Here is a 16,771-nt window from a genome sequence, read left to right as displayed (position 1 = left end):
CAGGAATTTGAGAATTACGTGGAGCTACTGTGGGATCGATTACCCGAACATTTAAAAACGGATCCTGAAGTGCAACGCTATCGTCCGTGTACAGAGCATTACAATCGTTCGTGGCAACGAACACACATAGACGGTCCGCCACCACTTATCAAAAATTGTGACATATGTCGTATGAAATAAGATAGCGTGGAGGATGAGGGAATGATTCCTGCGTATGGAGCAGGTTTATTTGACAAGGCGATAAACGCGCTTCCGTTTGAAGTACATATACCTGGTTATCAATTTTGTGGACCCGGTACTCGTCTCGCGAAAAGACTAGCGCGTGGTGATCGAGGTATAAATCGATTAGACGCGGCGTGTCGCGAACACGATATCGCCTATTCGCGAAGCAACGATCTCGCCGATCGTCACATTGCCGATCGAGTTCTCGCTGAAAAAGCATTCGCGAACGTATAACAGCGAGTGATTCGACGTTTGGTGAGAAAGCTGCCGCGACCGCTGTATGGGCAGCCATGAAAGCAAAAACGAAATTAGGAATGGGTATGAAAAGAAGGAAAAAAACGAAAAGGAAGAGACTACTTCCGGTAACGAAACGCGGAGGTTTCCTACCGATTTTACCAATGTTGGGTGCACTCGGGTCTTTGATCGGTGGAGCGGCGAGCGTAGCGAGAGCTGTAAGCGATCGCAAAGCCGCTCGACGTCAGACGGAAGGTCGCGGACTGTATCTAGCGCCCTACAAACGTGGTGGTAACGTGAGAAAAAGAAAGGCAAGAGATAAAAAAAAACATCGTGGAAGAAAACATTAGAGACTCTTAAAACCGCTCTTCGGTATCACAACGAACGAACAGTTGAGTCGTGCGGCGTATCGTTTGCGTTTACCATTCTTCAGAGGTGTATTTATGCGTGACGCGTTACCAACGAAACCACATCGTAATGAAAGCGGTATCATAAATCTCGATAATTCGGAAAATGCTGGAACACACTGGGTTGCTTATGCGAAAAAGGGAAATAATGCAGTTTACTTCGATGGTTTTGGCAATCTTAGACCATCGAGGGAACTCGAACACTATCTCGGAAGCAACGTAATGTATAATCGTCGCTCTTATCAAACGTTTGATCAGAGTATTTGTGGTCAGTTGTGTCTACGATTTCTTCGAGAAATAGATTGGAGGAAAAGATATATCTAATAATGTGTCGTGTGAGTCGTCTCAGTTGAGCGTTTATCTTCGATTACGTCATGTCGTGGACTCTCACGTTAACTGGAACAACCAGTATTCTCACGGCGAGTTACTTTCCTGCGTTGGATTTAAGTAATGGCGAATACGAATCTTACGAATTTCGAAACGTACAACGCGATACCGAATGTTACTTCCACGAATAATAACTTCTACTTCGATACCGACGACAAAATAATCACGATTCCCGAAGGATCGTACGAATTGAGTGCTATAAACAAGTATCTGAGAGCTGCTATCCGTCACATACTACGACGAACATCTGACGACAAAGATAATGATGATGACTACGCGTACATATTCGACGACAACGATGGCAACGATAGTACTCATACAGAAGAGATACTGAATCTTCGAGCCAATGAGAATACTATGAGAAGCGAGATCAAATGTGCGTACCGGATAAATTTTACGAAACCGAATAACATCGGTTCGCTATTAGGTTATTCGAACTCTCGCGTAATACAACCGAACAAGTGGTACGCGTCTGACAAACCTGTAAACATTATGAATGTAACTGTAATTCGTGTAGAATGCAACATTACTTCGGGTGCGTACAACAACGATAAACCAGCGCATACGATACACGAATTCGCGATGAACGTTCCACCTGGATATAAATTGTCTGATACTCCTACACACGTCATTTATCTCCCAGTCGTCGCGAGAAACGTTACCGATATAACGATACGTATAGTGGATCAAAACGGACAGTTGATAAACCTTCGTGGAGAGGCGATATCGATTCGACTTCATATACGACGTAAACGATAAAAATATGCTCACGAACAAAAGATGCTCGTTCTGAACGAGTCGCACGATTGTAAGAATACATCTACGGCGACAATCGTACCGCAGACGTCGCAATTATCATTGCTCACCGAACGATACGTTGAAGGAAAGCGGAGAGGAACGGAGGACAGATTGAACGCTGCGAACGTCGCATTTCTACGATCTCTGGGATTCGTCGTGAGAAATGAGTCGCGATATTCTACATATAGGAAGTGAACCCATCTTCGACGACCGTATCGTTAAGATCGAGACTCACACTTACAACCCATACGCTAACACCACATTCGGATACAGCGATGAAATACGAATACCTATACAACACCAAGATCTGTACACGTTACCGTGTGAGAGTTTTCTATACGTCGAGGGAAAATTTTCAGCGAAGAAACCAGCTGGAGACAAATCCGAACAACCAAAACTGTCGAACAATTGCGTCGCGTTCATGTTCGATGAGATTCGATACGAGATAGACGGTGTGGAAATCGATAGATGTAGAAACGTTGGTGTTACCAGTACGATCAAAAATTTCGTATCGTTAACCACCAGCAAGAGTATAACGTTAGAAAATGCAGGATGGGACGCCACAATGCACTTCTTTCGCACATCGGTGACTGATGATTTCAACTTTTGCGTACCGCTCAATACACTCCTAGGGTTTTGCGAGGATTACAAACGCATAGTAATAAACGCGCGACACGAACTTATCCTGATACGTGCGCGTAACGATAACAATTGCGTCGTGGCGCAGGCATCGGCGGAACCTAAAATCACGCTATCGAAGATACAATGGAAAATGCCACATATAGTGTTAAACGATGTCAATAAATTATCACTTTTGCGAACGCTGGAAGGTGGACGATATCTCAGCATGTGTTTCCGGTCGTGGGACCTGTACGAATTTCCTTTGCTTCAAAGTACAACGAAGCATTCGTGGGCTGTTAAAACAACATCGCAATTGGAAAAACCGCGATACGTAATTTTTGCGCTTCAAACCGGGAAAAAAAACGAACCGTCGCAAAATGTTTCGCAATTCGACGTGTGTAATCTCACTAATGTGAAACTTTTTTAAATTCTGATTTTTATCCTTACGACGATATGAATTTAGATTTCGAACACAAGAAATATGCTGTACTCTACGATACGTATGTAAAATTGCAAAAAACGTACTACGGTAACGACAATTGCGATGCCATGTTATCTATCGGGGAATTTCTTTTACACGGCCCATTCGTAGTGATCGATTGTTCTCGTCAAAACGAATCGATAAAAAGCGCTACTGTGGATATTCGTATAGAATTCGAGTGTAAGAAAAATATTCCACTGAACACCACAGCTTATCTCATTATTCATGACAGGGTGATAGAGTATAATCCATTGACTAATGTTATTCGCGAAATCGTATAATATTTTTTTCAAGCGCTCTCCTTCTTCATCAAAAAGTCACATGCTGTCGTATTATAATGTAAAAACAAACACATGAAAAACATGAGTACGAGACGCGATTCATTACTATTGACGAAGCATTTCGTCGTGTCGTATATATAAAAAAATCACGGAACGCGATTCATTACTGCTGACAAAGTGTTCGAGTACACATCGTTTTTTTTTATTTTCCTGCTGCGTGTCGTATACTTGTGCCACATCGCGATGTCCCCCGCGTTCGTCATCGTCGTCGTCGTCTTCGTTACGCTTACTACGATAACAGCGTCAACGATAGCGACGAATCGTCAAGGCATAGATACTGAAACAATTCTGTATCTACAAAAGTACGGCTACTTGCGTAAGAGTGAAAACAACACACAATTATCATTCGAAGAGGGAGAACTTAAACAGGCGATTTCGTTATTTCAAGAATATTATCAAATACCGGATGATGGTACATTGAATAACTATACGTATCAAATGCGTAAACCACGATGTGGTCTCCCGGACATTTTGCATCACGAGCATAATACAGGTAGGAGGAAATGGGCAAAAACACATCTCACGTGGAACTTCCATTTGGCGGATGTGCACATCTTGACAACTACCGCATTCGCGTTCTCGCTATGGGCAGCGAATTCGTCTTTAACGTTCCAACGCAAAACGTTAAATCCCGACATCTTAATATCTTATCGTAGTGGCACACACACGTACGCTAATCGTAAACATAGCGAGGAAATTTGCTCCGCCTCGTTCGATGGACCTGGTGGAGTACTCGCTCACGCGTTCTATCCTTCAAATGTTGTTAATTACACCGCTGAAATACACGTGGATGCTGCAGAACCGTGGCATATATATCTACCGAAAAATCTGCTAGTAACAAGGATTATCTGCTTAATACGTTAACGCATGAAATTGGACACGCATTAGGATTAACACACAGTTCGCATGAAGATTCCATAATGTTCGCATATGTCACTGCTAGTAATAAGGATAAAATCGTTAGACTCAACATAGAGGACATTTTAGCCATTCAACAACTCTATGGAGATAAAAATTCAAAACCAGCAACTACACAACCACCAACGTCAACAACAACAACACTACCAAGTACCGAAATTACAACAGATAAACCCGAGTACATAGATCTCTGTAGTTTACAATATGTAGATACGATATTGGTATTGCATCATCGAATATTCGTCACGTACCAACGTTATGTATGGTCGATAAATATAGATGATACAAAATACGACGGACCATACATACTAAACAGCTACATGAATTTCCTTCCGAAGAATTTCTCCTTATCAGCCGCGTATCAAAGACCTTCGGGTGAACTAGTACTGTTTATAAATAATATTGTCTACATGATCGAGTACCCCAGTTTCAAATTGAAAGAAGGTTGGCCAAAACGTCTCTCGAGTCTAGGATTTCCCCCGAACACTTTCATCGATACCGTAGTAAATACTAACAGAGGACAAACCTACGCGATTTTCAATGGTAACGACGTGGCGCAGATAGACGAATGTAGTATGACTGTTCGCTCGTTTCAACCGTTACAAGCGGTATTCCCAGGAATACCACCAGCTCCGACCTTGGCCTTCCGATATATAAATGGTAATCTGTACTTTGCCAAACAATAACAATTTTACACATTTAACGAGTTCATGAAAACCGTAACAGAGGTTGGTAAATTTAATATAAACGTACTCAACGTCGAATGTTTGCGAAACGGGTTATTACAACAAATGCAGGATATCTTGGATCGATTATTTCAAGCGAGTAATACATATTGACAAAACATACACCGGGAAATAAGACGAAGAAGGAGGAGGAAGAGGAAAGGATGAAAAGACACATATATACTATAATAATTTTAAACGATCAGTACGAAAGGAACGATCATTCCGACATCATCGTTCGTACGCACTTTCCAAGCTTTTTTTTTCCCGATCGTGAGAATGCTCAACAACGCGGATATTATAAATTATCTTATGGAACAGGACGATCGCGATGAACAAAGCACGAAGAAGAAAAAAATAGTCGACGAATCAACTGATGTGAATCCAGATAAAGATAATATATCAAATAGGTAGATATTCTTTTCCCTTTGTGTCTCTCTTTTCCATCTGCCAATTTCTTTTTTCCATAATTACAGACATCAAATCGCACATCGTCCTACCGTACGCATTCTCGAGAGAAGATATCCGTTAACTGCAACTGGTTATAAATACTTGACATTGGTATCAATGTCACACTCCCTTCTTACATGACTATCATTTTGGGAGATTGTCACGGTAAAGAGATTCCGCTTTCACCGGACATCTGGAGAGAGCTTCTCGAATAAAAACACGTCATTTTGTCCCTTTTGCAGTACGACGAAAATAATAAAGGAATACGTGCGCCGTCACCAATGTACGTTGGAAATCTAACGTTACGCTTCGGACGAATTAATAATCTACCAATACTGCGTCTAGAAACAAGTACAGCTCGTCTATCCATGTCGAAAAGTACTGTACTTAATATATTTAATCTCGAACACTGTGTGAATCGTCTCATTTCCTCTCTAACCGCAATGACTGATAACGTCGATAAAAAATTTTCGCGACTTCTTGCTATCGCGTCCACTGTCACGAAATCTGCAAACGTGCTAAAAACGATGTACGATAACGATTCCTTCGACCGCAACGACATACTCGATTGCGAGTTGATCGCTTTGATTTTCGGAGAACGTTAATTGTATATATATCAATTAATGCTAACGATGAATCTATACGTTTTTACAATATGTGAAATTATTTTGTACTGTACTTAATATATTTAATCTCAAACACTGTGTAATCGCATCGTCTCATTTTTCCTCTCTAATCTACCTATGTATCCCTATGTATCTCTATCTATTTTATATACAATTTTATCCCTATCTATTTTATATACAATTTTATCTTCACGTTAAAAGAGAAAAAAGGAAACTCGCGCTGACGCAAACTTAATAGGAAAAAAATAGCAAAGGGAAGACGGAAATGAATGTGAAATCATACGATATATAATTACTCTCACTAAATGAGCGTTAGTAGTGAAGAAAAAACGCGCGAGCTTACATTTCTAATATCGTTGTTTTTTTTCAAAATCGATATAAAGTATGGCAAACCGTGCGAACATTGACAACGTGATCCATTACATTAGAAACGTAGATCCGGAACAATTCGCAAATATTATGGACGAAATATTCGAAGAAATTAATTTCGAAATTGATCATCGAGATTCCGACGGAGATTCCGGTTATGCTAATGCTAGTGATTCTAGCGAACACGATTAGGGATGCGGTGAGAAATTTGAAACGTTGGTGCGAGCGAGAGCGCGAACTCTCTCGGTCACAACGATCGAACGCAATTCCGATACGAGTGATAGTGAACGTTGGTGCGATATGAAAAAATTGCAGTGAGAAACGTGAGGTAAGATTTTCTTATTATTAAACTAACAGCGACTGAACGCGACGAACGAAACGTTGGTGCGAGCGAGAACGACGAACGAAACGTTGGTGCGAGCGAGAGCGACAGCGCGCACGCGGGAAGAAAAAACGCGCGAATCCCCTCAGTCGCTCGCCCGCTCTCAAGCTCGCCGGATCGTCGTCGTCGCGACGCGTCACGCCGTGACGTCACCAGCTTACACACACATGCGCCCGTGGGGACGGTGGCCGGGGAGGAAAACCGCGAGAGGTGGTGGGAGGCCATAGCAGCTCGCTCATTGGCTGCCCCCCCGCACCACAATACCCCTCTCGCCCAGTTTTCCCCCCGGCCCCTCACCCCGCGGCTTGCCCCATGGCTTAGAATATACATAGATATGCTACTCACGAAGCCAAAGGAAATACTAATCTCACAAAACGTGAAAGTTTTGAAATATCTCGAGAAACGCGATAAATTTGGACGGAGAAACCCACCGCTGTTCATGACCAGTCACGACCAAATACGTCTGATGTCGAAATGATATGAATTTGTGTTCGGCGAAATCGAAATCGTGATCGCGTAATATTTGTACCATTTCAAATGGCGGAAGAGAGTCCTCTTCTGGACTAAATTCCGGCCTACTTAACAGGCAAAGACCCCAGATTATGCAAAATTTGTGCGGCTTTCACATTGAATATGATCGTACTTGCGGTTCGATTGATGCCCACGACATCCGGCGGTCTCAAGTACGTAGCCTACGACGTCAAAGACACATTCGTCATGTCGAAACGCGACTTCGTACTATATTCAACATAACACAAGTTCTGGAATCTGTTAATCTTAAAGATGAGTGCGAAATGTCCATCGTCCATTTTTATATGTGTCAACACGGTATGACAAAGATTTGGCTCGAATATTCGTCAAGCGCGTCGTCAACGTGGACCATTTACACGTAGACCTGGCGCATCGCGCCGACACTCTATCCTTCAATAATGATGATTGTGGTAAAATTGGAGGATAAGATTAACGTAGATCAATATTTTAGAAATGCCATCAATCTCGGCGGAACAAAAATGCCGCTATTAAATAGAATTCACTACCGATTACGGATATATGTATATGGCGATATACTAGCTTGATCAAAAAGTTTCCGGAATTCATTCAGAAAATCCAAAATACAAGTTTATTCATCAAAAGTGATATTGTCCCCTTCAAAGTACTCTCCAGCGACTGCAACGCACTTATGCCAGCGCTTGATCCAACTCTCGAAACATTTCTGGAACTCTATTATTGGTATAGCCATCAGAGCCGTCTTCGATTTTTCCATTACCTCCTTTCGGCTGTTAAAACGCGTTCCCCGCAGGTTTTTTGACTCGATCGAACAGAAAAAAATCGCAGGGAGCTATATTGGGTGAATTCGATGGCTGTTGGATGGTATTCGTTGTTGCAAACTCGTTGTTGCAAATTCAACTCCATTTTTAAAACTGTAAAAAATCGAAAACACGCGCAGAGGTAGATGTACTCAAGACGGCGTAATTTTTACAAATGTTAAGCTATGGCGATGAAATTTGATGGAAATGTCAATGATAGATGTGGCAACCTAGCCAAAAAAAAGAACTCAAATCAGCTGACTCAGAGCATCACTTGGTGGTCTCTTCCGGAAACTTTTTGATCAAGCTGGTATATTCCTCTCTGAACGTGGCGATGAATCGAGTGACTCATGTCCAGGCGTGCTCGAGCGCCGCGAAACGGCGATTTCCTTGGGCCTTTAATAATGATTGCGCTCTTCTTATCGAGAGAAAGATTTTTCGGTGACTTTTCTCTTTGAGAGAAAGGCACATCTGTCTCGATTTTCATTGTCTCTTTCTCCCATCTGTTTTGAGGGATCGTCGTTTTCATCGGATTCTTGCCTTTTCTCTGAGCAGGATTACACGATTTGCCTCCTATTCTGTGATCTGATGGTCTTTCCGCTGAAGCGCACAGGGCGAATCTCACATCTATGGCCCTGTGTCCATTTTAGCCGCAGCGAAAGCAGCACATGCTTCTATCGATTTCATTGCGGCACTCCGCTCGTACGTGTCCTTTTTCGATAGCATTGTAGCGGCTTGTCAAGCAGAAAGTCTATCCTGGCAGACGTCTAGCCCATCTTTATTTTTTTTTGTCTTGATGAACTAGTTTGCTGCAACCATAGGGCAGCAACAAGCTCGTCCAGACCGTTTAAAATCTTGTTAATAGGATCTAATCTTATGTCGGACGAGTCACAGTCGCCCTCTCGAGCAATTATGGAGGCTATCTTTACAGAGGAGACGGAATCCTCTATGTCCCTTATATGGATTTCCGCTGCCTTAAAGGGCCTTGTGATCTTGACCCTTTTATATCCGCTACATGGAGTTTGTTCACTAGAGAGTCCGCCAGCGCTGTACTCGCCAGTCCTGGGATTTCTAATAGAAATGCACCCGTGAGTGCTTTTCTCTAGCGGATCTTCTTGATCCCCAGCTCATCAACGTTTACGCACTCTCGCGTCGTTCTCCGTATCTCTGCAAAACTCAGCGCGCCAATATTGATGATTTGCACCACAGTCGTGCGTGGGGCTTTTTTAATTTTGGGGCCTTTGCGATCTGGCAAGGATTTCCCCTTTATTGCCCGCTGAAGGTGGGTTTCTCTGAGAGGCGACCTTTTTCTCTCTTCTTCTTAGCACCTTCGACCAGGTTTTCTGGGCCTTCCGTAGTTATTGTGTCCAAACTGAATTAAAAGACTGAGGTTTCTTTCATCCTCCTCTCGGAGGGAGGAGCGATTTTCTTTCTTCTTCCTTTCTTTTATTCTTCCCATCCGTAATACTCGGGGGATTTCCCGTTGTTCCTTTCTTATTATGATCAGGACGAACCTCGCGATCCCCGTAGTTAATCTATACGGTTGAGAAGAGGGCCTTATCTTTCCCTATCCCAGCTCTTTGACAACTTTGACTGTTTCCCTCATGATATCCGTCAGGAATCCAGGCGCCATGGACTCGGACCTATCCGTCGTAGCTGCGGCTTGGATCTTTTTCTTCTGCGCGTTTGACTACGTGACTAACTTATTCACTTATTTGGAGACCCAATTAATCTTCTGGCTTGTTAAGAGCCTGTTCTCGAGTATTCACGCCTTATCCTGGATTGTAGGTCTTATGGTGGCAGAGGGCCATTCTTCTTTTGGAGGGAGAACAACTTTTTTCCTCGTTTCATCGTCACTATCCACAATTTCCATTGGGGCAGCAGTGGACTCAATGCTTTTATTGGCGGATCTGAGGAATCTCTTTTCCAACAGTTCTTCCCTTTTTCTCTCTTTTGGTGGGAGCCCTCTGAGATTTCCCTTTTGTTGTCCCTATCCTTTTTTTTAAATCTCTTAGTTCTTGAAGGTACGCTCTCTGCCTTGTCTGAGATTTTCCTCAATTTTTTGAGATCTCTCTCGATTCTCGTCCTCTCCCTGAGATCATTCAATTCTCTTTTTAGAGTTTTGATCTCCTCGGTACACGCCTCTTCACGTGACCTTTCCGCTCTGGCATGGAACACCTCCATGCATCCTAGAGTTGCTGCCGCCGCGATCTTAAGGGATTTTCTCTTTGAGATTCGAGGAAGTCCTGGCTATTCGCATGATCTCCAATTGACACTCTTGCGCTCTTTGAGAGGTCGTTCCGTTGGTTTTCTACCTCTTCCTTAAACTTGTCTAGGTCGATCTTGAGCTTCTTTACCAGGGCACAGCCGAAGAGATTTCTGATCACCTCTTCTTTGGCGATTTGTAAACTTCTTTTTTTTCCTCATTAGCCAGCCTAATGACTTCCCTCATGCTTATGTAGAGCTCAGTCACGTTGTAAGTGTTCTTTGACTGGCTCTGTGTACGGTCCATTTTTCTTTTCCTAGTCATAGTATCATTGTTAATTGATGCGATCTTATCCGGTTCCTCAGACTCTGTATAATGGCTCCGGCACACCAGCGTGATGTTCGTCACGCGCGACACGCGATATCCAATGAGAATATATTTTTAGAATGAAAACATCGGTAAAGCTAACACTCATTAGATATCGCGTGTCGCGCGCGACGAACATCGCGCTGGTGTGCGAAACTCTACGCGCACTCCTAGACGAGAAGAGCCGCGACTATTCGTCTCCACCTATTCGGTTGTCTCCGGTTTTATATTAGGCAAAGGCGAGGTATATCCTCTGCGTTGAGCCCGTAAGTATCTCGTACGCTACGAGAACCATAAGCACTAAGGCGACTCCGGCCCCTCCATTCCTTACGCGCTTTTCCATCCTTTAAAAACCCTCGTCCTAAACATACGGACCCTCGCGCCTCAGCTCCTTCCATTACTCCGTTTTTTATCCAGGGAGAGTCGAATCCCTGTTAGCCATGTGTGGTGCCAGTCCGAGTCCTATGGGTTGAACCCGAGCCTTGCTGATCCACCTGTCTCTCATCCGTATTTTTAAGTTAGAGGAAATGCAGACCGGTGTATGCCAACTGTAGCCCAGGTGACTATCCATCTCCACCTGCCCGTGTCCCCGCCTCCGCCATTATTATACAGAGGGAGGCGGACCTCTGTTCGGAGGCGCTGGGCCCGAAGGTTACTTTGTACCCAACACTCTCTCCTAGCTCGATCGCGGCGCGAAATTAGAGGAGAGGAATGGGGAGAGGTTGTTGGGAGGCACGTACCTCCCAATGCCCGAAGACTACAGTTCGAATGACTGCAATTCACAGGCCCGGCCTGTCCCATCGTGGGGACCTACCTTGAAATAATGGAAGTGACAGCGGTCACTTGGCAAGTCTATGGCGGCGCGTCTTCCGGAGGCCGCGCCTCCACAGCGCGTCCCCCTTCAGTTAGATGACAGGGTAAGGATTACCTGCTTGGCGGAATTGGCCTCACCAGATCCGCCTCTCAGCCGCATTACCCGTTTTCTTCAAATTTCGCTAAGGAGGAAGGCAGATCTTTCTTTGGGGGATGGTAACCCAGTTTCAAATCCTTGCATCCAAGCAGTCCTACCCGTGTGTCTGCCTTCGGTTTTACAAATTAAGCTTTAAGCAAACTACTAAGTTCGGACCAGGAAAAGACAGATTCCCGTTCGATCACTGTAATGGCCTCTACCCATGTTCCTACCTCCGGTTCACTTCAAGAGCCATGGAGAGGCAGATCCATGTTTTGCGTGGCGTCAATCTCGGGGAAAATCTTTGCCTTTTGTCACACTCTACGCCGCTGCGCTGGCTATCTCCGCACGGCTATCTTCTCACCTACGCGACCATCCTCCGTGTTTTTGCAGGGGGAGAATGACCCCTGGCCTTTACGGCTTACCCATGCCACACATCCGTATTTTTATATGAGAATGACGTGCATTCCCTGTCGGTAGCATATCGGGCTCGGGAGATACCAATCGCTTTTTATGTCCCTCCCTTGCCGTCTACGCTCCCTTTGATCTACTCGTTAATCAATGCCTTCGGATTTTTATGCGAGGAGGAAAGCAAACTCCTATTGGTAGAATGATGAAGTTCGAAAATGACTCCGTCCCCTTCATCTTCCGCCTATCCGATCGCGGCGCAAAAGTGCCTTCTCACGTCGATGTCCCATCCTTTTCGCGTACACAAGATCGGCCGCATCTCCCGTCGTTCCCCGCGGGAACAACTTCCGCACCTATCCCCTACTACCATACACCCATCCAATGAAACGCGTTGAATTCAACATCCTACTGTACGTCCCCTTCTCAACGGAGCCTCGACGACATCTTTGGCTGAAGTAGGCCAGAGTGCCTGCTGTGTCCGGCGACACCGCAGGTAACCAACCCGCGAGTATGCTCTTGGCCATCCGGGATGGGAACACCCGCCCGGTACCCGCGTCGAAACTCCAAAGGATTCCAGCGAAGGGCCCGGTATGCGGATAACATCGATCGAATAGAGTCCCGAAGAGTGAGTCGTGGTGAAGGGGACCACATCATGGTGGCATACCGTGACGTAGAGGAAACAAGGAGGAATCTTTTTTTTTTTGACGCAGTGGAAATGCTGATGCATATCCCGTTTCCCGGGGAAGGGACGGGGTTAGGACTCCTCCGCCGTGAAAGCGGAAACTTATTCTCTAAAACTATTGCGAGCGTCCAGACCCTGACGAGATTTGAACTCTTTTCATCTGTAGTACAATCCATCGCCAAATGCGCTATACTGCTCAGTCCTTTTCATTTTTGGCGGGAGGGGACGCCAGCCCGTCGGGCCGTTTCGAGGAGGCGGCGAATCACCCGTTCGCCGTCTCACGACCCTACGGTCGTCCGAGAAGCCGAACACCGCGCAAGCGCAGCGATCGATCCCGCCGAAAACCACACTAATAATAAGTGTCTGCCTTAATAGACAGACCATGTATCGCCCCGTGAGGTAGGGCGACGCATCTCCTCACACATCAAGGGGGAAGAGGAGAAGATTAGGAAATTTATGTTCCCCCGTCCCCGCTCCCTCCTCCATCTCGTGCGTGTACCCCTTCCCTTGCACGTTCATCCTCCTCCTGCCGCATAGCGTTGCCGCAGAAGGAGAGGAAGGCTCGTCGACCGTCTTCGATCAACATAGTTCCAACTATGGCAGGGATAAATCCTCGCCTCCCCCATTAGGACCTCCTTTTACCTGTTCCAAGCAGAACAATGTTGCAAGGTGTGCCGCGAAGTACCTGACGCGGCACTGCACTGTCAGCATTTTTCGGTGCATCTCTCTTTTTCAATACGGCGTAGATACGATCAAACACCCATGGCCAGTCAGCATCTGCGTCGCATGGAAGGAGAGGCTCACCCAAGACTCCATCCATTTAATTGCAAATGACTGGATAGCCTTTGCTAATTCCTCTCTTCCATAGCCGAGTGAAAACAGCCATGTCTCCCATCTCTGGTGGAGTTTTTGTCTCGCTCTATGCTTAACTTGATAGTTTTGGTAGAAACGTGGGTCATTCCTCCTCTTTTCAATTCTGAGACTTTCTCATATATCTCGGCGTGCATCCCAGCAACCAGCTCCAACGGAGGCATGCCGGCTAGGGCGGTGTTCGCCGCGAAGGACGTCGTCTTGTACTTGATTATCCTGCCCACCATCCGCCGCTGTGATGCAGGAATCCTCGTTACGACGTTAGCAAAATGCGCCTCAAATCTCTATTTGTTGTCAAATGTCAATCCCAGATATCATATCCGAGTTTGTACCTGGACGCTGACCTTTGCGACTCTGACCTTTGCCCTCGGCAGTCTTCCCCTGCCGTAAAAACCGATGGCCTCTGTTTTCAGAGGTGCCACCTGTAGCGCAGTTGTTCTATTGTGAATTACGTCATTTAGGGACTCATTGGCCTTAAGTGTGGCTTCTTTTCAGTTCTCCTCGACTGCCAAGATTATTGTATCGTCCGCATAGCAAACGATCCGGCAATCGAGGGAGAGTTCGGATTGGCGATCTTCAGCTGAGTAGATTACTTTCTTCCCATTCAGGTAGGATCTTACGATTCTTCGTAAGTATGGCGGAATTCAGTGAATCGTGAATGCCCGGCCGATCTTGTTTTATGGTACGGAACTATGAATTGAAAGCATTCCTTATATCTAAGAAAATTATCACATTTCCCTCCTGGGTGGTTTCCTCAGCCAACTGTCTGACGCATAGCATCGACGCAGTGCTTCTGCGTCATGAATTCCGTAAGTGAGGGCGACCACCATCTTAGTTTAACCAAGATCATTTTGTATGATCGTTCCCAGGGATCCAGGGAAGGTGAGTATCAGCTCTTCCCAAGCTTTGCCTTTTGTCTTTACGATCGCAGTTCTAAGAGCCTGTGCATGTCTTAGGTCCGACTCTAGCCTCGATTTTCTCCTAGTCACAGGATGTTCTGCGAGTCCTTTTCAATGCTCTTATGGTCCTATCCCAGAGATGCGCAACTTCTTCCGTCCATCAGGGCGTAGCACACTTAGAGCGGGGAATGGCATCGCATGCTTTCACATGAGGGCCTGTACGTTACTCGCCTTTGTGTCAGGATCCCTCTCCTCCATGAGTGAGAGAGCCACCCACGTTCCCACAATGATAACTGCCGTTATCAGGTCCTTATCCAACTTGTGTACCATCCATTGCTGCTGCCGAGGTAATCTGCGCACTTACGATCCTGTCTCTCCCATTATGGTCTGAATATACATTTGATTTGAGAGTGTCTTGTACGGGAAAACTCGCCAATTATTAATTCTGGATGACGCTAGGAGGTTTGCAAAAGTGATGTCGACGATCGACTCCCTCTGGGGCCTGATACATGTACTAGCATTACCAGAGTTCAGGCAGCACAGTCCCGATGTAACCGCCCACTTCTCTAGATTGGATCTAGATTGGACTTGCGGTCCGTGATAGCAGATCCCCATATGCTGGACTTGGTATTGAAGTCGCGAGCAACTATTGTGGGTTTAGTTTGGAATTTTCTGACTATTGACTTCGATGACTATTAAGTCTTCCCACTTAACAGCAGCACACATATCCCCAATAAGATGACTCCAATAAGATGCATGAGAATGGACTGCTCGTCTGTCGTCAGATGATGGTCGCCGTGCCATTATCATTCGTCACCTAGTGAGGGTGATCAGTGGGGATCAGTAAAGTTCCGCAATCATTACAATTCCGTAGTCATACTCCGCTATAGTCTGGAGGAGGATGTTCTGGGCCTGATGGACATGATTAATATTAGCCTGTAATAGCTTATTAAGCATTATTGTCAGTATTGTTAGCATCCTTTTCTAAGCTGGCATCTCGAACTAATGGGTCGAGATGTTCGGCTGATTCGTTAGTAATTTCTTCCTGGCAGTCCGCATCGCTTTGGGGTGGGGCTTTCTCCAAAGCCTCCATCTCCATGGCTTTTATTTCTGTCTTATTGATGAACTTCGGGGTTCTCACCTTCTTTTCCCTTTATGACAGAGGTGGAGGTTCCTCGCCCTTTTTCTCGTTAAAGTGTATCTCATGTTGGGAGCTCCCAGAGGCCGCAGGAGGCCTCCTCTCCTTTATCACAGATGGCATTGATTTCCTTGCCTTTTTCTTTTTGGAAGGGGGATTTCAGGCCTTGCCTCCTAGCCTGTGGTTCGCCGGATAGCCTAGATCGGCGCAAACCGTGCAATGTGCTGCGCACTGCTGTGCGATATGGCTCACCAGTTCTCACCAGTAGCATCTGTTGTTTAGGTTTACTGCACTAGTGCATTCTGTCCTGACGTAATTTCTCTCCAGGCAACGGAAGCATTGTAGTGCTCTGTTTGGAAGGAGTTCCACGCGCACTATCGTCTTATCTTAATCCTCGGCGCCTTGGTTACTTTATTCGCTGCGATTAAAGGATATTTGATCCAAATCGTATCCAGACCATTCTTTGTTAATAAGACCCACCTTTACCTCGAAGAATTTACAACCTCCTTCTTTCGCCTAACATATATGTATTCGGCTAATTCCTCCGGCATGATGGAGTCCTCGATATCTTTAATCCTGACCTCCGCGGTCTTTTCCGGATCTAAAGATCAGGACATTCTCTTTGTCGGCCAATACCTTTTTCACTTTATCGGCAAGTGTATTCCCTTCCGCTCCGCTTTGGATTTCTAGAAGAAATGCACTAGTGCGGTGCTAGAGGCTCACCTGGGGTGAATCTCGGAGATACCGATCTCATCGATATTTAGTCTCATTATCTTTGAATACGAGATCTCTTGCTGCTGATAGCACGTGAAAGTTTCCTAGCTTTTGGCTTCGCGTCTGCCTTTGACTGGAGTTGTCCATTACGGCCCGTACTAGGAAGTTCTCTCTGTGTGTTCTGAGGAACATTCCTTATTTCCCTCTTAGCCTTCTTGCTAAGAATCTGAGACTAGGTTTCTTGGTGGAGGGGCAGTATCTCTGGATCGCG

General features: G+C 45.3%; 2 protein-coding genes and 1 pseudogene across 2 annotated transcripts in view; all 3 read left to right on the top strand.

The window, feature by feature from the left end:
- The window catches only part of LOC105152390 (4-vinylanisole receptor), a 68,319-nt gene that overhangs the window by 29,504 nt on the left and 22,044 nt on the right, over positions 1-16,771 (top strand). The gene's annotated exons all lie outside the window — the stretch shown is intronic.
- Positions 202-2,029, top strand: LOC147907994 (uncharacterized; annotated as a pseudogene).
- LOC147907993 (matrix metalloproteinase-14-like) lies at positions 3,675-6,381 on the top strand. Its single transcript, XM_087411487.1, is given in 2 exon segments — positions 3,675-4,310; positions 4,313-6,381. Coding segments are annotated over 2 exon segments (1,419 nt in total). The 3' UTR covers positions 5,096-6,381.

Source organism: Acromyrmex echinatior, chromosome 11, assembly GCF_024713525.1.
Source record: "Acromyrmex echinatior isolate Ae372 chromosome 11, ASM2471352v2, whole genome shotgun sequence".
NCBI classification, from domain to species: Eukaryota; Metazoa; Arthropoda; class Insecta; order Hymenoptera; family Formicidae; genus Acromyrmex; species Acromyrmex echinatior.
The sequence above is the reverse complement of the archived record's forward strand: the minus strand, read 5'-3'. Positions and strand labels throughout refer to the sequence as shown.